Here is a 21,998-nt window from a genome sequence, read left to right as displayed (position 1 = left end):
CTCCAAATGGTGTAGTGATGACATTGGGACCTCATGGTGTTGGCAATTGGTTATTAAGAGAGTTGGCAGGACGGTTATGGTTTCAACACCTTCACTTAATTATTCATTAGGAAAGGGACAGCATTGGCAGGTTTCTCCGGAAAGAAGGGCTAAACTGGCCCTGCTATATGTATAGTTCAATGGCCGAGGAGACTTTGAAGAAACCTGATGATTTAACTAATCATTATACGGGGCCAGCCAAGCCCATCCTGCAGCACTGGGGTCGACCCTTCATGATGTATAGTGTAGTTAAGGAGTTAAAATAGACCATGTTTTCTCTGCTGTGTGTTTTTCTTTTTGGAAAAAGGTGCCTCAAAGGTTTGTGGAATGACAGTATACCGGTAGCTTTTCACACAATGCGTGTTTTTCCTTCTTGATTGACAGCCGGAATGTGTGTAGTTAATGTCGGTCACACCTAGCTAGGTCTTTTTGTCTGCGGGATGAAGGGAGGTTACCATTATATTCTAATCCTTTGTGTGATTCCTCCCTGATTACAGTTGTGGCAGCCAGTCCAGGACTGACCTGCTCAGTGAATCAGAGATGCAGCTACAGCTATAATGTATGTGCGAGCAGACCTCGTCACGCTGATAACGTGTAGATAACATCACTAATTACAAAGTAGATTGGTCTGCGACAGAGCCCTGGAGAGGTACATTGAACTGGGGGCTCATTAGTGCTAAAAAAAAATAAAAATAAAAAAAAGCACCTTTTCCAGATGTGTGAAGGTTTCTGTTTGGTGTTTTAATTAGATAGAGTCTTAAAAAAAATATCCCGATGTAACTCAGACATTAAGTAATAGCCCCAAAAACAAGCATTTCCTGTTAGATAGAAGAGAATAAAAAGTGAATGCACGGTACTGTTCTTTATGCGAACGGGAGACTTGTGACTAATAATTCAGCTAACGAGCCCGGCTACAAGCCGAAGGCAGAGACTTCCTTTGCTATTGTAGGCTGTCGGAGGCAGGTCATGGGATCCTTGCACTCTGGAGCCAAGGTGTCTTTTGGCATTTTTCCCAGCTGCTGGCAATTAGTAGAAGTATTTCAGTTAGGGCTGACTTGTGCCCAAGGTCGCTTTTTCTTTATTTATGCCGCATACTGATCAGTTTTTCATGTAAGATGCTGGATATGCATCGGAGATGCCAACTGCTCTGAGCACAGTCACTGTCTCCGCTGCTGGATGGACTGGATTATCAATGTATAGGCTATCCATATATCTTTCCTTTTCTTGAGAATATGCACCTTGCCGCCAGATGAACATGTGTGTCATCTGTAGTTATTGATTTGAATTCTTATGTTTAACTCTACTGTAGTAAACACACAGGTCCGTGTATTAAATGTTATGCATCGAATGAACAGGGAGGTTACTTTTGCTTGCACGCGGAGTCAGTCATGTGCAGGCAAATAAGTTCACTCATTTCACTTTTTCGTGTGGATCATCATCTGCATCCAGTGCACGAGGGGGGGGATTATCACTAAGAAAAAAACCTGTACAAAGTTCTTGTCCAAGACCAGAACCTTTAAATATTTAGAACATATTTGTAAATATGTCATTCATCATGTGGTTTCTGTCGCTCCGCAATATAAAATTAATATCATTATTATAGTTTTAGTACCCCAGGGACAGGTGTCGGACATGTCAGAGAAACTCAGAAGTCAATAAAGTTGCTGGCAAATCTGGACATTGCAGAAGGGTTTTCTTGTCCCACCTTCTAGCTTAGTTAGTTTCATTAGATATTCCGGCAATCTACACCTTTTGGCAGGCTGGGGGGGTCTTTGTATCCCAACATAGACTAAGGGGCTTGTTTGCTCATCCACAACCTAGCTCGACTTAATGTCTTGCATAATAAGAACAATAATAAAACAGATTTGGCCGTGTTTGATGATCTGTAACGCATAAGGTGGTCATGTGCACTGTTGTGTATTGATCGCTTTGCATGACATTTAGCAGGAGATTGATCAGTTTGCTAGAATAAATGAACGCTGAGTCCGATACTCATCTTACATATACATTATGCACGAGGGAGGCCTTTACAGTGTTAAAGGCACAGATTCAGACAAAACAAGCTTAGAATATAGCGTTCTCCAGAATGTAATGCAACACATTATCCTTTGATGGTCTCTTTAGGGATCTGTCTTATATATAAGAAATATAAACAGGATAATGGGGTGTTCATATTATATTTTACACATTGACTGCATTTAATGTCACAAAGTGTTACAGCAACTGATTCCCAAAGCTTAAAGTGTCATGAACATGTCACGCTTTATAGATGGGAAAACGGATCTTGCAAGCCAAATTAATAAGAAATGTAAGTTTTTATGCTTTGTGCAGATCTTTTCGGAAAATGCAAGTATGTATGGGTTTTTATTTAATGTCGCAGGAATCCAACTTCAATAGGAAGAATTCTTTGAAGCTCGGACCCAGTCTGCCATTTGACACGAGAATACCAGCTTGGCTCCAGTCTTCTGATGATATGGAAAAGTGTGCAAAAGGTAAAATGAATTCTTCGTTAGGTAGCAGTTACCTTAGCTATATATCTCATATAAGTGGGTATTTCCACAAGGACAGATTGTGCTGCCTTATTTGCCTGGAGATGTATTGATGAAAATATAAAGCCTGGTTAAATGATTAACAGAAGTGGTGTTAATGTGGTGTCAGTACTGCCTTTTTTATCTTCATGCGTTATCCAGTCTTTTGTAATTATATCAACATAATGATGGTATACACTACTTAGGTGTCCTGGAAATAGTAGTATCATTGTGTGTATATGGTATATCGGTCCATAACACACCACTAGTAAATTGTGTTTTGAAGATTGTTGGAGATGCGGGCAGTGCTGACATAACCTGGCCTGGGTGCACTGTACAGTAATTGTCTTCATTCTTTCATGTAGACCTTGCCCAGTGTCACGGTTATTTGCTGGAAATGAGTCAGCTTCTGCAAAATATGGACGTTCTTCATAGGACATACTCGGCACCTGCAATAAATGCTATCCAGGTGAGAATTAACCCTTTATATAGATGTATAGATAAACTATAGATTAGATAACCCTGACAATTTACTAACGGCTCCTGACTCAGACCATGTCATAGCTGCAGTCCATTCCACTTTATTTGTATAGCACCATCGGATCCCATAGCGCTATTACAACAGGGGAGAGTGAAAAATAACAATAACCTTAAAATTAACAGTGTCATAACACATTAAGACATACTGGTACAATACCATCTACATTTGGGTATTACACAAAAATGTGCAATATTTATTTTTAAAATGACCCTAATTTACATATGTGTCGCATGACATTTGTTAGGTTTGGGTAGTTATGCCCAGTAAATAGTTTTTGAGTCACTTGTTTTCATGGACACTGCACAATACACAAAGTTCCGTATTTTCCATAATTCAGAATGTTGCTATTGCTTATATTCCGATGGCCTCATTTGGTATTTTCTCAGCAAGTTGTAAGTGTTGATTGCCCTTCCCGCATACAGCTCACGTATGTCATATTTTTGTGACACTAATTGGGGATTGTGTTTGTTGTATAGTCAAGGAAATAATTTGGCTGAATCCAAAAATACCCAGCTGTCACGCATCAATGTTTCAAAGGCTGATGGTATTTGCAATGATCATAAGACCAACAATAAAGAAAACACATGTGGTGGAGGAAGAAAGGCACTCTCCTGACTCATGAAATCATTTATGCCCCATTTAGCGTGGAACTCTTTTCTGTGTCCCAGCTGCCTTCCTTTATTATGGTGGTCACCATACGTGATAGCAGCCGTTGCGAAATATAAGGAAAATCATACACACACGTGTATCGTAGCAAAATTGTTTACCGTTCACAGCTGTTTAGCAGCAGCCATCCATCAAATAATCGCAGCTGCTTCTGTATCTTTGACACGACTATAATGCGTTAACTTTCACGTGCTATGATTGTAGACTCATTAGATGTGATCAATAATGAAGGCTAGAATGACTAAGTATGACATAAAGTGGTCATTTGGTTACAGTAACTAGGTGCTTGTCTGGTGGGTTTTAGCAAACATCTTTTTTAGTTTGGCCATGGTTAGGAATTGGACCGGCATATTATTTTTAACTTGTTGATTAATACTAGCTGATGCCACAAGACAGAAGGCTAGTACAAAGGAACAAAGATCACTTTTAACATTCAGTAGATATTTTATGTTTAATCACCCTTTTCCTCCAAGGTAAATGCTTTCGAAAGCCCTAAAAAAGAAAAAGGAATACACAGAAGGAAGTGGCGGACAAAAGGAATGAGCAAAGATTCCAAAAGATCACTGCAGGTAGTAGCCAGTCTTTAAAGGGAAATTAAGACTACCTGTGCTGATCCCCATTGAATAAAAGAGAAGACAGGCACTTCTCCAGTTGGTCACCATTCCCCCATAGGGTAACATGGAGAAAGTAGTCACTTCTCCTTTTGGTCCCCCTCCCCTGGACAAGGGAGGCAATTCTCCCATGAGCCACCTTACCCCTAGCCTAAGTGTGTGCTGTAATCCTATTGGTTGTTATTTGTGTAAATCCCTCTGCTTATTGGTTAATTTGTTCCAAACCTTAAAATAAATTGTTATCAATGATTTATTCATCTCCCTATTGTTCATATAATAATAGATTTGTGTCCTAATAAAGGTGCGTGTGTTCCTGGTCTGGTCTGTCTGGTAGTTACTTAAATTCCAGACTGTATTAGGACAATCTATTTAAATACCAGAAGGCTGTGCTGTATTCATGCTACACGACAAATACAAATTTTAGTAGGCGATTGATTACATGCACTATAATTTTGGGGATTATATGTTTAAAAAAAAAAAAAAAAAAAGTAATTTTGAGCAATACTAATGGTCCAAACAGCAATAGTTGCTATGGTGACAAGATCATTTTTTTTTTACTTAACTGCCTATAATGTGTTTTGAGGCTCTCTGATGTCATATTAATTTTGGCCATTTGGGCCTTCACATGTAATATCTTATAAAGGTCCAGATTTTTGTGCTGGAGTGGTGATAACCCTGCTAAATCTTCACTTGACTAATACTAGGGTGATCAAACCAAAGCACTATTGCTTTATTATGCAGTTCAGACAAAGTTCTGATGACCTCCATTTGTTTTCTCTTTTAATACTAAAAAAAAAAATCAGAATGTAAACGTGGTGCTTTTGATGTGCTCTGTTGTCCTGACCAGCTTTGTGTGTTGCTTGCAGGTGCCACCAACCATGTCTGGCAACATGAGGTTACACGCTTCCAACCCAAACTTATCTACCATCGATTACGTGGAGGAAAAACAATACTCCACTAGCTCCGAAAGCTCAGAGTTTACCAAAATGCAAGATGATCTGTGTCATATAGCACACAAAGGTGAGAAAGGTCACGTAGGATATGATTTGCGTTTACATTGCAATAATAGCATATTAAGGAGCTCTACATGAATTCCATTTAGTAACAAGCCTAAACTAGCCAAAGGATAAAATAGATAATCGCATAACATTGCAATCCTAAATGGCTTTTATTTAATGATAGTAAAATAATAAAAAATAAAACATCAAAATCTGATATCAATCTTTTACCCGATTGGCTGGTTGGATACGAGTGTTTCTTATCTGCCTGATATTTTCCATGTTCCATCTTATGCCTGCTGTCCGATTGTTAACTTTATATTTATACCATATTTTTTATACTATGGACTTGTTCATACAATAGCTAAATATGTTCTACTTTTTCTCCCTTATCAGCTTATTCTACTTTAAAATCTGCTTATAGCACAGTCTTCACAGAGAGAGAAAAACTGAAACAAATGCTGGAACAAGTCTCTTCTCCATCTGCTCAAATTGTAAGTTCAAAGAATCCTTTTTCATTAAGACCTCCTCTGTTAAAATAGTTAAACGTGTTAACCAGACCTGCGTGTTTGACATTTTTTCAGGCATTTGGCAGATGTGGATGTCTTACTGCATTATCAGATTATTTTCTCCAGTGATCCTGAAAATCCATCTTCCATATTAACATAGAATGAACACATTTTATTAATATGGACATTGATGATCATGTTTGTCCAGTTTTAGATAAAAATATTTATTTGGTGACCAGTGGATCGCATTGCTGAATATTATGGTATATCCAAAACTGGCTTGTTAAAGTTTGTTTTTATTTCGTGTTATGTTACTCCAATAGTTTGAGGGTTACATGTAGGCGAGTCTTAGTCTGCACTCTGTTACTAGATGCCACTGCGTGATTTTAAGATAGAGATTTTGGCAGACAAGAACCAACTGAGCCATCTAGTCTTCACATGGATGAACTTATGGAAGAGAAGTCTCTGGAATAAATTTGTAAAAACCAACTTAAGGACAGTTATACTATACCTCACTCCTGTTGCTCAGTGACAGCCATGATTAAAAGGAACTTTTTGGTCACAAAAAATAACTGCTACACAAAAGTTGATCCAGCAATGAAACCGTTTCCAAGGAAATCCCCAGGCTAGTACTTTACCCAGGTTAAATTATCTGTGCCACAAGAAGGTAAAGTTATCATTGACCAATTAGTATAGAACTACTGGTTTCCAAGTATGTCACCTTCACTCAATCAACTCTAGTGAGGCAGATCCCATCTGCCGGATGTGTGTTAATAATTGTTTATCAAAGCCGCCTTAATTCACAAACTACTCAAATCATAGAAGAAAGGCTTTAGACTTCTTACTTGTATAATGGAAGCATGAATCTTGCGTGGGTCCTTGAACACATGAGAAAAAAGGCATATATTAATAGTATTGTCTTGAATTATTTCAAGTAATATAAAGATAACAGTGCTGCTTTAACTGGTGACCCCAAATTGTTATCATTTACTTGATACGGACATACGTCATACATAGTATGCATAACTAACTGAGATAAATGTACAACACCATATAACTGAGATGGAGGAAAGTCAATCCAAAAGAAAATTAAAAGTTCAGAAGTAGAGTGATGCTAGCACTTCTAGAAGATGGTGCAGATCTTCCACTAATAATCATTCTGAAAATAAATACAATGCCTAAAGTAACACCTCCATCAGGAATAGTCATTCAAATTGCAGAGCAGGATGGATGAAAGAAAGTCTTGTTCTAGGCTGACTTTAGGTTGGAGAAGAAAACAAGGAAACCGCTGTAAGCAAAGATGGTGCTTGTCCTTCAGGTGCTCAGGCACCTAAGTAGAAATGTTTAAAAAAAAATGCAAAAAATTAACACTGATCTACTTACAAGTTCTGGATGGTGTTTTTAAGAGAGTGCTTAAAGGTCATTTAAAGGAGCAGTACACAGGTGTGCTTCTAGGTCATACACACAGTCACACAAACAGGAAAAGTCCAGAAGTCAGATTTCCATGCTTGGAGTTAGATCTCTGCTGACAGCATCTGCTACAAGAACATCGGCATCAGCAAATGAGACACACCACAGAAAAGAGTTGAAAATAAAGAGCATGGAGATGACACCAATGATGTGATTTTGTTGTAACTAAAACACGCAGAGCATGCTTTTTCCCCCCTGTGTTGGAAATGCTGCATATTTTAGAAATCTTTGCCACATTTCGCCTTAAAGTTTGGTATGTAGTATGAAAATATCTCACAACCATGCATTGCGATAAATACTCGGTGTTTGTCCAAACAGGTTAAATTTTGTCCCTTTAGTGTCTTCTTATATTTTTTGTTATCGTTCATATCATTTCATTGATTTGTAACAATTACCACCTTAACTGAATAAAACATTTCCCATATGTAACGTTGCCTCTTTTTATGTTGCAATTCTTGTTAATAGGAGGTCCCATGCGAGGACAGCAAACCTCTGGTCCATCAGATGTCCAATGAAAGTAGACTGTCAATCACAGACTCCCTCACTGAGTTCTATGATGCTCAGGAAGTGCTACTATCATCGAGCTCATCTGAGAATGAAGTTAGTAAGATTTTGTTTTCCTTCTTCCATATGTAGAAATCTGTGCTCATTCATGTCCTCTGGTCTGCCTGTTTCTCTGCTCCAACGTTACTACCCTTGTGTCAGACCACAGGATGCATTCGATACTAGAACTCTAGCTACAGTGTTCCTGAGATAGTTAAAACATTTACAGTGCTAATCAAGTTTTATCTGGGTATCTACAACATAAACATATTAGGCAGAGTCCTTTGGTCTTTGAACTTCACACTACAACAACTCAAATTCTTCTTGTACTTGCGTGGTTTATGTGAAGTCTCTCTACCTTTGCATAAAGTGGTCAGAAGACTAGCTTGGCTGGCATTATCCATTGCATTGGTTGTTGTCTCCAAAATATATTTTATTATTAATCCACATTCTTTGTCCTCATTTCTTCTCCAGATATCAGATGATGACTCGTATGTTAGTGATATAAGTGACAACATTTCAGAGGATAATCTAAGTAATGATATTGACAATGAAAGACAGTCTTTAGGTAGGTATTGGGATTTATTTTCCAGTGTTGTTCTAGAAGGTGGTATTGAACAAAAATCCAATGTATGCATAAAATACGTCTTCAGGGCTAGATTTTAAAGAAATGTTTAATCTTGGCTTGTTAAATCCTATTCAGTGGTGGCAGAAATTGCAACTTTCAAAAGTATTTCTCACTACTTTCCAGCTTTCCAGTTGTTCCATGGGAAGTATTTTGGTTATTGTTGGTTAGAGCCACTGTGTAGTGAAGAATGAGCAGTCCTCAAACCAGGAACACTAATCTCATTTACTTAAGTTTATTTTAGGTGATTTTATTTTTGTCCAACTTTATTTCTTTGATTTTAGATTCAGCTGGTGTCACAACGGTGGATGGTTGCATAAAAAGCCGTACTTGCCTTCCTGCCCCGTGCCCAAACACAAGTAACATTAGCTTGTGGAACATCCTTCGGAATAACATTGGCAAGGATCTGTCCAAGGTGTCCATGCCAGTGCAGCTCAATGAGCCCCTTAATACTTTGCAGAGGCTCTGTGAGGAACTTGAATATAGCGACTTGCTGGACAAGGCAGCTGAGACTCAGGACCCATACGAAAGAATGGTATGAAGTAGGGCTTGTTCGTTAGACATTAGCAAAACCAAATGCGAAGTGGCTGTATAACTAATATACTTACTGTACCTTCTGAATACTAAATCAGCTATCCATTATGTACATACTGTGCTACATATGCAACCATACATTACCCTGTAGTGTAGTATAAAATGAACTGTAATGCTCCAAGCAGGCATGCTTACACTTCATAAAATAAAATCTACATGCAGACCTACACAAGGCTCCCCTGAGAATTTTAACAAATACTTTAATATATATATATATAATATAAACAATACATTTAGCTTGCATACCTTGAAGTTTGGAGGAGGTGTGTTATAAGTTTAAGCAAGTAACTACCTTTTGTGGAGCTTTTGTATTGTTTAGGGGAGAAGAGATGAAATTAGGTTAAGAAGTTCTTTGATGTGCTAGCTCTGGCCCCTTTGGCCACCATTCTTAGTTTAAGTAAATTAATTTACTCAAGCTATTAATATAAATTATAACATTGACAGCCCCCCTGTTCCCATTTCCAGTCTTTTCACAAGTTGTTTTCATTTATATTCAATTATTTTCTTTTTTTATGTATGTGTCTGTTACAGGTTTACGTTGCCACTTTTGCAGTATCTGCATATGCGTCTAGCTTCTATAGGGCTGGAAGCAAGCCTTTTAACCCTGTGCTGGGAGAGACATATGAATGTATTAAAGAGGACCAAGGCTTTAAATTCATAGCAGAGCAGGTACGATTCTTTATTCTAACTTTTTGTTAAAGTGTAATATAAAGTTAATATCATTATTAATAAAGGGGTGATCATTTCACTGTGCAAAAATATTTGTGAGTACTTTAATATGCAAAATCCTCCAAAAAAAATTAATTAAAATAGAGCTAAAATAGGCCTTCATTGTCCAACTGATTGCCACTGATTGGTTGCTTGAAGCAGAAAAAATGCTTCCTTGGAAATCAATGGACTGGGCTCTGAACAGAACCCCTCGTGATTCAACCAGGCCGTGAAACCAGTTTGTTGGCGCCCCATATGAAGACTGCAGCCGGATTTACTCATGTTTTCGCTACTGTTTGTACATAGATTGACAACTGGCTTAAACATAGGGAGAATGGAGGTCTCAAACATGAGTCCTTACAATGTTGCTGCATTGTAAGTAATGTTTGTAAAACTCTAATAGGCACATCTATGGATATGATGGCCACAGGTACCGGAAGGTAAACTGGATTGCATTTTGGTAATTGGGGTAATTGAAGGGTATTTGGGGTTTATTCTGACTGGAGGTGAATTCTTCCTCTATTCTGAGCAAATGTTGCTTGTGCATAAAAAGCATTTATTTTAACCAGATTAGTGTAATTCGGTATATATATATATTTCAGAAACATAATGCTAATCTCTTCCTTCCTTGCAGGTCTGCCACCACCCTCCAGTATCTGCTTGCCATGCAGATTCTGACAAATTTGTATTTTACCAAGGTAAAGAATTTACAATATTGCCATCATTCCTTTTCTTTCCATTCTCAGAGAATGATAACATCTATTGTAGTAAAGGGTATTCATCTGTTCATAATCTCGTATTGTATAAAGGATATTCACATCTTGTTCATAAAATGGAACAAGCTGTGAATAAGCTGCACTCCCCAATTATTTTAAAAGCTCTACACATAATTTCAGTGCTGTACTCTATCAAATAAGGTCAACAATGACCACCTTTTGCCTCGGTGTCCACTTTATACATGGATCCCTTGAAAGTAATTGCCCGCTGTACAGCACAGCCTTTAGACAAAACTCGGGTAAGAGGTGCAGTAGCCAGATCACCGCTCATGGACAGCTGTTTCGTCCTTAACGGGACTCGTCAGCATGAGGTTGGGATACTGGCTTAATTCTTGAGGCTTGGGAAAACATAAATATTGAGAGACTGAGCAGCTTTACAAGTTGTATGTTGAAAATAAAGATTTAATGGCTTTTAATCGATAAGATGAAGATGTTTAACACCTTCCAATTATTTTTACACATTTCCTAATTGCAGTTTGCACCATCAAGGTGTGATAGAAAACATGTCGGTCCAATTAAGAAGTATTGTTATGTGTTAAGTGCTTTTAGCTTCCTCCATTCTTTTTTCTTTAGTAAATGGTTTTTCCAAGAGATTTCTGGGACAGTGGACCGTGGGGTCACCACAACATGTTCATGTTGAGACATGCTAAACCATTAGCAGTAAATTAGTGAGATGCTGCCTGCTTGGCTGAGATCTCTTGTAGCTTTTAATGGGTCAGGTTTCACCATGGGATTCACAAACACCCTTTATATTGATAGCAAGCCTGGAAATGATTGGGAACGTTACGATTCCAAGTGCAAATTGTAATGAGGTTTGCGTTTCTGAAACGGACTGGTTTGGTGATTAATTAGGGTGAGACATAATGGTGCATAATGCAGCTTTTAATGGCGTAGCTTGTGGTAAAAAAAAAAAAAAAAAAAAAAAAAAAAGTTGTAGGTACGGTTCAAGGATTTATTGGGATTTTGCTTTCATCTTTCTTCACACCATCAGGAGGGTGGATGTTGGATTTGCATTTTTATTTTTAAATACATTATTTTACTTTATTTATCTCCAACAGTGATCTTTTATTTTTAACACCATTTTTCTGCCTAATGATCAAATATTATACTAGCAATTATTACTTACTGATTTGTGTGGTGTTAAACCAAATATAAAAATATAACAAAGGTTCGTCTACATTCAAAGGTATTTATTATAAGGTAACAACACAGCAAACACATTTATCTCATATACACACGCATAGCCAAACCCCACAGGACAACAACCCCCTTTTATCTCTCTCTCTCTCTATACATATAACAATTCCCTTCAATGCAATTTGATCTCACCCAATGTTAAGCCTCCAGATCCGATAATAGCTCACTGCTGGGAGCTGACTCTCACCACATCCACCATGGAGGAAAAGGAAAAAGAACTGAAGGAGTTCATGTGTGGCATTATATTATATACCCTTCATTTGACATCATATCCTGTTTCATCACTTCCTTTAGTGAATTGTGGGAAGGAAGGATTCTAAGAACGCCCACCTTAATGTTTATGGGGACAAGACAAGTTACTACAATTTGTAAAGCACCATCTACAAAAAGACACTTTTAGTATTGTAACTTTATACAATATATAATTTATATTCACTTCAACTTAACAGGGACCATTACACTGTAAATTTATATCTGCTATATTACTTGTGAATATCTTCTTCCAGTGAACCTTTTGTCATATGCCTTTGTTTGTGTCTGTGTTTGTTTCTTCTACTTCTACAGGCTAACTAGCTACTTTTCTGCCTTTAATTATTAATCCATGAACCTAAGAGAATTAATAATCAATTTTCTGCTCTTTTGAGAACAAAGGTTAACCCTTTCTCTGACAGAAAGCACTATGTAGAATACAAACACTTAAACAGTTGAAAACTGCTTCCCATGTTCCCTACTTCTCGATTAGGTCTTTATCCAGTGGAATAATGTATCCCACAGCATATGCTTTTAGTGTCACCAAGTCCAATGGCTCTATATCCTATGCTGAAGTGTTTGGGGAGACAAATCAATTATTTGCTAATGACTTGACAGCTTCTTGAGACATTTATGTAGATTTGCAGAGGAATATGTAACACGTAATACAGTCAAAAGCTGCAAGGTAAAAGAATAGGGATCACTGAGAGCAAAGAAAAAATATATAAAAAATTGGGGTGCCGTAAAAGAGAGAACTGACATGTAAAATGCAAACGATAAAAAAGTCTCCGCACCCTTACTTACATTATATGGACAAGCATATTGGGACACACCTCTTAATTATTGCGTTCAGGTGTTTCAATCAGACCCATTGCCACAGGTGTATAAAATCAAGCGCCTAGCAATGCAGGTCTGCGTTTACATACATCTGTGAAAAAAATGGGTCGTTCCGAAGAGCTTAGTGAATTCAAGCGCGGTACTGTGATAGGATGCCATCTTTGCAATAGGATATTTCATGGTCTATTGTAAGTGGTATTACTGGAAAATGGAAGCCACGAAGCGGAAGACTACGTAAAGTCATAGAGTGCTGAGGCACATGGTCCATCGTCAATGCTCTGCTGATTCCATAGCTGCAGAGTTCCAGCCTTCCACTGGCATTAATAACAGCACAAAAATTGTGTGGCGGGAGCGCCATGGAATCAGTTTCCATGGCCAAGCAGCTGCATGTAAGCCTCACATCACCAAGCACAATGGCAAGCGTCGGACCGGTATAAAGCACACCGCAGCTGGAGTCTGGAGCAGTGGAAACGCGTTCTGTGGAGTGACGAATCACGCTTCTCTATTCAAGTATGACTGTGCCCCAGTGCACAAAGCAAGGTCTATAAAGACATGAATGGATGAGTTTTGTGTGGAAGAACTTCACTGGCCCTCACAGAGCCCTGACCTCAACCCCATTGAACACCTTTGAGATGAACTGAAAAGGGAGATTGCGAGCCAGGCCTTGTTGTCCAACATCAGTGCCTGACCTCACAAATGCTGTCCAGGATGAATGAGCAAAAAGTCCATCAGAAACACCCCACAATCTTGTGAAAAGCCTTCTCAGAAGAGTGGAAACTGTAATCGCATCAAAGAGGGGACCAACTACATATTAATATATCTATTTATAATTTTTATAATAATGGTCCCAATAATTTTGTCCATATAGTGTATGTATGTGTTTATATGTATGTATATATAATGCATACAAATATATACATATATATATATATATATATATATATATATATATACATATATATATATATATACATATATATATATATATATACACATATACACACATATATATATATATATATAATTAGTATGCGTGTTTGTGTCAGATAGGTTTGTGAAAATCCGTTTTCCCTTTGTAAGTTCTGTTCCAAAATAGTCCACTTGATCGCCCCCTAGTGGAGAAATGCAGCTGCTGTTTCACTGTTGGTCAGGAATTTACTGACAGTATTAGATTAGTAGTAGTAGTAGTGGTAGTATATATTATTGCACAAGTGCCAGTCATACAACAATAACAAAGACTGACAATAACATGAATAAACATAAAACACACTAGTACAGAAGAAGAAGAGGGCTATGTCCTTGTGACTGAACAGTCTTATTAGGATGCTGAGTGGGGAGCGACTGCTTTCGTCAGAATTATTTGGTTGTAGGGAGAAGAACATGCAGAAATCAGTGTATGAAGACCTCAAAGTTGGTGGGAAAAGATGATTTCTGTTTAGAGTGTGGTTGAAGAAGCAGTAAGATAAAGGAAAAGTGAGGGGAATTAATAAATTGATGAGACAACCATGATTGAAACTTAGTGCTAACAGGAACAAATAAGTAAATTAAACTTAAATACGTAGGGATGCCAAAGGGAGATGGAGTTTCCTTCCAGCTGAACACCAATGAGTCCACCTGTCCACTTGAGATAAGTTCACGTTGGGTGACTTAACTGCCTTGGAATTTATAGGACATCACGTAGGATATTTGGATATACCATAAGTGACCCAAATAGTTTATTATATGTAGTCAGTACCTGGCCTTCAACAGTTTCAAACAAGCAGGACAGCTGGATACCAATTAATCAGAGATTTCAATTATGAGATGAAATCAGGAGTGGGTCAGGTGTAGAGTTGGATGTACCAAGCAAAAGACAGAGGGTTACAATGGTTCACAAGAGGGTGACATTTGCAATATAGATATAGTCTGGAATAGGTGCCATAGGGTTAATGCAGATTGCTTAATATTGGAATAAAGTAAAATGTGGTGTATATACTTGTGATAAGTTCACGTTGAATGAGTTTTGTGCTGTCTCGTTGTAGTACTTTCTGGAGCATGGTATTTAATATGGTTAAAGTCATCCCTTCTTGTCCAGCTACCACAATTTCAAATGTGTCCGGTATAAATTTAATAGAATAATTTGTTAAATGTGATGCATTTACATAATGTGCTTACATTTCTCATCTTATATACATGACAAACATATGAAACATTTATTTTATTTTTGTTTCAGATATCCGGTGGAAAAATAAATTTTGGGGCAAATCTATGGAAATTGTACCAATTGGTACAACACATTTAATCCTACCCGGGTAAGTTGTTATCATTTAAGTCAACACTTGTGTAGTAAGAGACTAACTACAATAAGCAAACATGAGACAGAAAATATTACCCTTTCCCTCCCCTTTTAATCTTGTTTATCCCCTTATTTTATTGTTGTATATTGCAAACTTTAATAATAATAAAAAAAAAGACTGCAATAGATGATGAGGGTGTTTGGACAAGTGTTGATGGCTATGATTGGAGGGCAATGGTCCAATCATCATTCTGTTCATATTGATAAGTGTGCCATAATTAAGTTTATGTTAGCTAGAGTTGTGCTGTGTTCTTTGTGCAATCTGTCTTTTCTGATGATTAGCTTTTTAGAATTAAAGCTCTGTAATTGTGTGGATGAAGGTTCCATGGTATGGTTGCAGCACCAGTTGAGTCATGGGTGGAGGAGATAATTGGATTGTAAGAAGTTAATCTGTTTCAGTTGATGATGGGTTGTGTCTGTCCACGGATCTTGGTTTAAAAGATGAAATTATTGGCCTCTGTTGCCTTTAGGTTTTTAATACAGTAATTTAGGAATCAAAATGAATGCATCACATACGGCACGTGTTAAGGTGGCTCTGTATAGATTAAATACACTAGTCCTGTCCACTTTGCTCTCACAAGATAAGATCTGACTGCATGTACGGCCCAGATATAATGGCTAGATTTTTCAAAATGATATACATTGTTTTAACGTTATTGCAGTTAGAACAGTAATTATCTTGCAAATCATTTCAAAGACATGATTACAAAAGGCGATTGTGTATGAATGAAATTGCTACTTAAGGAATCGAGCGTGGGAGGTTTTACAGTTTTACTATGGATGCTACAGTCACGAATGATCATCTGTCGCTAATTCGAAACATACTGCTTTTTGTGCATTTGTGTTTTTGTTTTTTAAAAAAAGGGTAAGATTTGCCATTTTAAGTATAAAGTACAAATCTGACACGTTACATCCGAGAGTTTTATGGTATTTTGGTTGTGTACTAAATCAGGTATTTACAAAGGTAGATTTTTTTAACTGTTATTTGAATACCTGTTGCAGCAACAAAAGCGTTAATTCATTTGAAATGTACTTGAAATGTCAATATATGCAGTGAAAATATGCAGAATGAGATATGGGGTTTTTTTTACAACTGGTTATTTTGTTTCTATTAAGGTTTGAGGACCACTATGAATGGAACAAAGTGACCTCTTGCATCCATAACATTTTAAGTGGCCAGAGATGGATTGAACATTATGGCGAGATAATAATCAAGAATACCAATAATAACTACTGTCATTGTAAAGTAACCTTCATGAAGGTATGAAACTACTCAGTGTAGCTCATGATCTGTATGTATAGTATGTAATATCTTCCTAATGTGGTGGACTGTGTATATGAAACTTTTTAATGCAATATTTAATGCAGTGAAAAGAGAGCATCTGCTTTAGTAGCTTTTGGAAATGTAGGATATTGCAGTTGTTGTTATAGTCTGTAGATTAGTTGTCATGTTTTATATAATTACCATAAATCCTGAAATTTCAAAAAAATAAAGTGAACAAACACCAATATTCTTTAGGAATCATCACATTGCTCACGACTAAACTTTTGTTAAGCCAGACCACAATATCGTATCAAACTTATTATATGGTCAATATTTTATCACTATTGCAATAATTGTTGAAGCCTTCAATGTTTGTATTCAAACAAATATCCAAGCAGGTAAAGATCAATCATTCTATAAAAAAAAAAACAGTTGTCTTGATGATGGAGGTGGTGATGAGAGAATATTCAGTAGGACACTTTAGAAACGATGGGCCCAAGACGGCTATTTCCATGAAGATTAATCTTCAGTGCATTCCAACCACTTTCTGTACTCTGATGACTGTTTCACTGAAGTGGCCATCAATTGTCTGGCAATACCCAATATGATTTTGTGACATTTCATTCTAGCCTTCTATTCATCAGAGCTGACACGACAAAGCTGTATAAAATGTTTTTGTGACCAGAATCTTTAACACTTTGGCTGTACCTACTAAATATCATGATTTTTATCGTTTTTTGTCTCCCTGGACCCAAAACTTTGCAAATTGGCTTCTAAAACTAGACTGTGTGACACTTATATATAAATGTGTCCCACCCTACATAGACTACACACACATTGTGTATGTATAAAGTTTTTCCTAACCAGTGAAAATAATTTACAGGCAAAGTATTGGAATCCAAACGTGCATGAAATCGAAGGAACGGTGATGGACAGGAATGGCAAGGTGGTGCATCGGCTGTTTGGGAAGTGGCATGAAAGTCTTTTTTATGGCTCACCTTCTTCACCGACGTGCATCTGGAGAGCACGTATGTTCATGAAAATGTCTTTGGGCTCATACATTCTTTGGGATATGGGTTTGGTCCAGAAGATTGGCCAAAAATACAAATGTGACATTAATGTGACAAATGCTCAACCTCTTAAAGTCTTTTATGTTTGATACATATCATGTACAAGTCTCAGAGCTCAGCTGCCAGGGGAAAAATGCATTGGGCAAGTCCATAGAACACATTCAAGAAATGGGTTACATTTCAAAACAAAAGCTTCAGATTTCTGCAGTTTTACCTCTAAAGGCAATACATAACCAGTGCAGATTAAGATATATTTAGGTATTTTTTTAGATTTCAGAAACCCCTCATATGCCATGGTATGTCGTGTTTAGCGGGGTTAAAATTGGACGTTTTCATTATGCTTGGATATCTATATTTTTCTGCATAATAAACGCTACACAAATTCAATTCAGAAAAGTTGAGTATATGTAAAGTGTAACTCTAGGGCATGGGTTTGTACTCCAGGCCTCAAGGTCCACAAACAGACCAGGATTTAAGTAAATAATTTGAACACAAGTGATTTAATTAGTTCAGACCATTTTGACTGAGCTGCCAATGCTTACGCTGGGATATTCAGAATCTGATCTGGTTTGGCCCTCATGGATAGGGTATGACACGCCTTCTCTTGGATTGCAACAGTTGTACTTGGTAATTTTTTTTCTGTTTTTTTAACAAGTGCTGTTTATTCCTGCTTATCTATTAGACCCCGTGCCTAAAGACTCTGAGCTGTACTATGGATTCACAAAGTACGCATTGGCATTAAATGAAATGGAACCAAAGATAAGACCACATCTGCCGGGGACTGACACTAGATTTAGACCAGACCAAAGGTCAGTATTTATGTCAATTTCAATTTTTTTTCAGGTGGTAAGTTTTAGATGCCTACAGAACACAGCTCACCTGATATAAAAATATCAAATGAAACTGGTTTGTATTTTAATAACATATGAGTTACACTATATGACCAGAAGTATACGGACACCCTTCCTAATTATTGAGTTCAGTTGTTTCAGCCACACATTGCCAACAGGCGGATAAAATCAAGCACATGGGCAGCCATCACCATAAACAAAAATTGACAGTGAAATGGATCTTAATGAAGAGCTTGGTGATATTAAATGTGCCACTGCCATAGGGATACCACCTTTTCCACAAGTCATTTTGTGAGATTTTTGGCCTGGCCTGGCCCACTGTAAGTGCTATTATTGTGAAGTGGAAGCCTCTAGGGGTAACGTCTCGGCCATAAAGTGATAGACCCTGCACCTTCACAGAGTGGGGCTGCTGAGTGCTGAAGTGAGTAGTGCGTAAAAATCACCTGTCCTCTGTAGCATCACTCAGTACCGAGTTCCAAACGGTCTCTGGAAGCAACATCAGCACAAACACTGTGTGTCGGGAGCTTCATGAAATGGGTTTCCATGTCTGAGCAGCTGTACACAATGATCACTATGTTCAATTCCAAGCTTTGACTGGAGTGGTGTAAAGCACACCACCACTTGACTCTGTAGTGCTGAATCACGCTTCATGATCTGGAAGTCTGATGGATAAATCGGCTTCTGGTGGATGCCTGTGGAATGCTACCTACCGGAATGCATTGTGCCTACTGTAACGTTTGGTGGAGGAGGGATAATGGTCTGGGGTTGTTTGTCAGTGTTTGGACCACTTAATTCCAGTGAAGAGTAATGTTAATGCTACAGCATGCAAAAGACATTTTAGATAATTGTATGCTTCCAACTTTGTGGCACCAATTTGGGGAAGGTCCTTTCCTGTTCCAGCATGACTATGCCCCTGTGTACAAAACAAGGTCCATAAAGACAAAGCTTGAAAAGTTTGTTGTGGAGAAACTTGAGCAGCCTACACAGAGCCCTGAACTTAACACGAGTAAACACTTTAAATTGGAAGGCCAGTTGCAAGTCAGGCTTTCTCGGCCAACTTCAGTGCCTGACCTCACGAATGCACCCACAGAAACACTCCATAAGTCGTTCCAGTAGAGCAGAGCCTGTTATGACCATAAACAGAGAGGGGCAACTACATATCAATGTATCAAACGCATACTTTTGGTCATAGTCCGTGTTTTTGCCGTAGAGTGACTAATGCACCATTAGAAACAACTCCATGGGGAACCCAAACACAACTAGCATCTAATTGAATATTTAATGTTTTTGGCACAGGAAAATAATTAACTGTAGCTTCCAATATATAGATCTATAGATTTCCCCCCCCCCCCCGGAAACTCTGACACTCAAGTGTTGGCTGATGGAAAACACAATCAAGGTAACTGAGTGTCTAACCATGCCCTTTAAGCTTCTCTCACTTTTCAAGACCATGAAAATAGTAAGAAGTTAAATCTCCTGGACATCATAGGCATTCGTGTTATTAAAAATCTATTTTTGCAGATATCTTGAAGAAGGAAATGTTGAGGCAGCTGAAATGCAAAAACAAAGGATAGAACAGCTGCAAAGAGAGCGAAGGAGGGTTCTGGAGGGGAACAATATGGAGCATCAACCTCGATTTTTCAGGTAGAGCTTAAAAGATGTAATTTGTCATTGACGTTTTCCCAAATTCTACATTTTATAGTTCTATAACCTAAATAAACAGATTAAAATAAGCTATATACACCTATCAAAATAACTTCTAATACGTGTCTGGTCTGTCACAACGAATGACACTTTTACCTTCTGTAAAATATTCCCTAACGCCCTATCTTTTGTTTTCGTAAGTGAAAATTCTTATGTTACATGCTATTTGTTATGTCTTGTTTACCCATTGTACAGAGCTGCGGAATATGGTGGCATCTTAACATCATGTTCTCTGGATCTGCATGATTGTTTCTCCTCACTAAGCTAGCTCTCCATTTTTGTCAAAGCTACATTCCACCCTCGTATGCACTTTAATGCATATGATTGCTGAATGTTACCTTATATTTAAGGGGGAGGGGGTTGAGGTTTCATCCAAACACATAGAAGGATTCATCCGAATTTCCCAGTAGACCAGCAGTTTGCCTTTCAAGAGATGTGGTCAGCCTAACGCATCTCCTGCTCAGCAATGCGCAATAGCAGGTCCTCCACTCCGGCCAGCTGAAGGGCTGTATCACACAAGATGTTCAGGTAGTCTAATGTGAACCTCCATGCGTATGTGCATTTGGCACTCCCAAGGAAGTAGACTGTCCCTTTAAGTTGTTGATTGTTGCAGACAGTCTTTTTTTTAAGGGTGTATTTCAAGTTAAATGTCCCCATAATTGATTGATAAACAAAAAGCACAAGCAATAGGGATATATTAGTAAATTAACTATACTAAAACCATACTAATGCTAGGATTATCATTTTGTTTCCATTTTAATGCTCTCCACGTCACTCTGTAATCCACAGTTGGGTTAACATACCAGGAGTTATAATGTGGCATTTTTTCATGATTTATATGCATTTATACCAGGGAAAGTGTTATTGTGTGTCTTGGCAAACAACCAGGTTTTGTTGCATTAACACAGAAATATTCTGCATTTTCAGAAAAACAGAAGATGATTCATGGGTTTCAAACGGAACATACTGGCAACTGAGAAAAGACCCAGGGTTTTCTAAAATGGACTGTCCAATATTGTGGTGATGAACGGATGGATCTGCACCAAACACTGTTTAGAATTTTGCTGAATAAAATATAAAATTCAGTGTGTTTTAAAAAAAAAAAATAAGAAAAAAATATTGTGTGTGTATATACATATATATACACAATACACTTGTCTAGATATTAATGAAGCCTGACCTAATGTTCCTTAGCTATAGTCAACACATTCCAGTCCTGAATATTATAAAATATTATAATAAAAAATATACTTTCTGCACTTTTTTTATGCCTGTGCCTACAGTATGGGAGAGTTGTGCTAATTTAACAAAATAAAAACCCAGTCTTCAATTCTTTGGGGACATGTTTTACCATAGAATATACATTTTAACAAACGTGCTTAAACTTGTCCTATTCATTTTGACAGTTACTTAACAGGAAAAAATATCAATTACATTTTTTATGAACAAATTTTGAAAAAGAAATGTTAAATAAAAAAAATATCAGTTGGTCCTGACATTAAGACCACATATGTATTCTCTGTACATAGAACTGGCACCTTGAAAATGTCTTTTGATAGATATTACCTGTTAATATGAACATCGGCATCCGGATTTAGTAGCGATGTTATTTTTCAAATTAGATTAAGAGAGGTGCATTATAGGACTTGCCTTAATATTTCAAGTATGTCCTTGAATTATTATAGCTGATATAGGTATCTGTATACTATAGCTGATATCTAATAATAACATTTTAATAACATCTTAATATTCATGGCATTTTATAAAAAATAGCACACAGAGAGGTCAAATGTGCGTGAGATTTAGGACACTTGTCTACAAGACCGCTATCATTCAGCTCATGTCATTAACCAGAAAACATCTAGATTGCAGCCCATTTTCTG

At 37.5% G+C, this 21,998-nt stretch overlaps 1 protein-coding gene across 2 annotated transcripts in view; it reads left to right on the top strand.

The window, feature by feature from the left end:
• The window catches only part of OSBPL3 (oxysterol binding protein like 3), a 70,772-nt gene extending 49,593 nt beyond the window's left edge, over positions 1-21,179 (top strand). For both annotated transcript variants that reach the window (XM_053466372.1, XM_053466373.1), the window contains 16 exons: positions 2,420-2,531; positions 2,933-3,036; positions 4,248-4,343; positions 5,252-5,405; positions 5,780-5,877; positions 7,828-7,962; positions 8,380-8,473; positions 8,815-9,065; positions 9,656-9,793; positions 10,467-10,530; positions 15,104-15,182; positions 16,343-16,487; positions 17,374-17,518; positions 18,243-18,369; positions 19,933-20,055; positions 21,043-21,179. In XM_053466372.1, the coding sequence (XP_053322347.1) occupies positions 2,420-2,531; positions 2,933-3,036; positions 4,248-4,343; positions 5,252-5,405; positions 5,780-5,877; positions 7,828-7,962; positions 8,380-8,473; positions 8,815-9,065; positions 9,656-9,793; positions 10,467-10,530; positions 15,104-15,182; positions 16,343-16,487; positions 17,374-17,518; positions 18,243-18,369; positions 19,933-20,055; positions 21,043-21,139 (1,962 nt within the window). In that variant the 3' untranslated portion in view covers positions 21,140-21,179. The remainder of the gene's footprint in view (positions 1-2,419; positions 2,532-2,932; positions 3,037-4,247; positions 4,344-5,251; positions 5,406-5,779; positions 5,878-7,827; positions 7,963-8,379; positions 8,474-8,814; positions 9,066-9,655; positions 9,794-10,466; positions 10,531-15,103; positions 15,183-16,342; positions 16,488-17,373; positions 17,519-18,242; positions 18,370-19,932; positions 20,056-21,042) is intronic.
• Positions 21,180-21,998: the final 819 nt, after the last annotated feature.

The sequence above is a fragment of the Spea bombifrons genome, chromosome 5 (genome assembly GCF_027358695.1).
Source record: "Spea bombifrons isolate aSpeBom1 chromosome 5, aSpeBom1.2.pri, whole genome shotgun sequence".
NCBI lineage: Eukaryota > Metazoa > Chordata > Amphibia > Anura > Pelobatidae > Spea > Spea bombifrons.
Note: the sequence above shows the minus strand (reverse complement) of the source record. Positions and strands in the feature narration are given on the sequence as shown.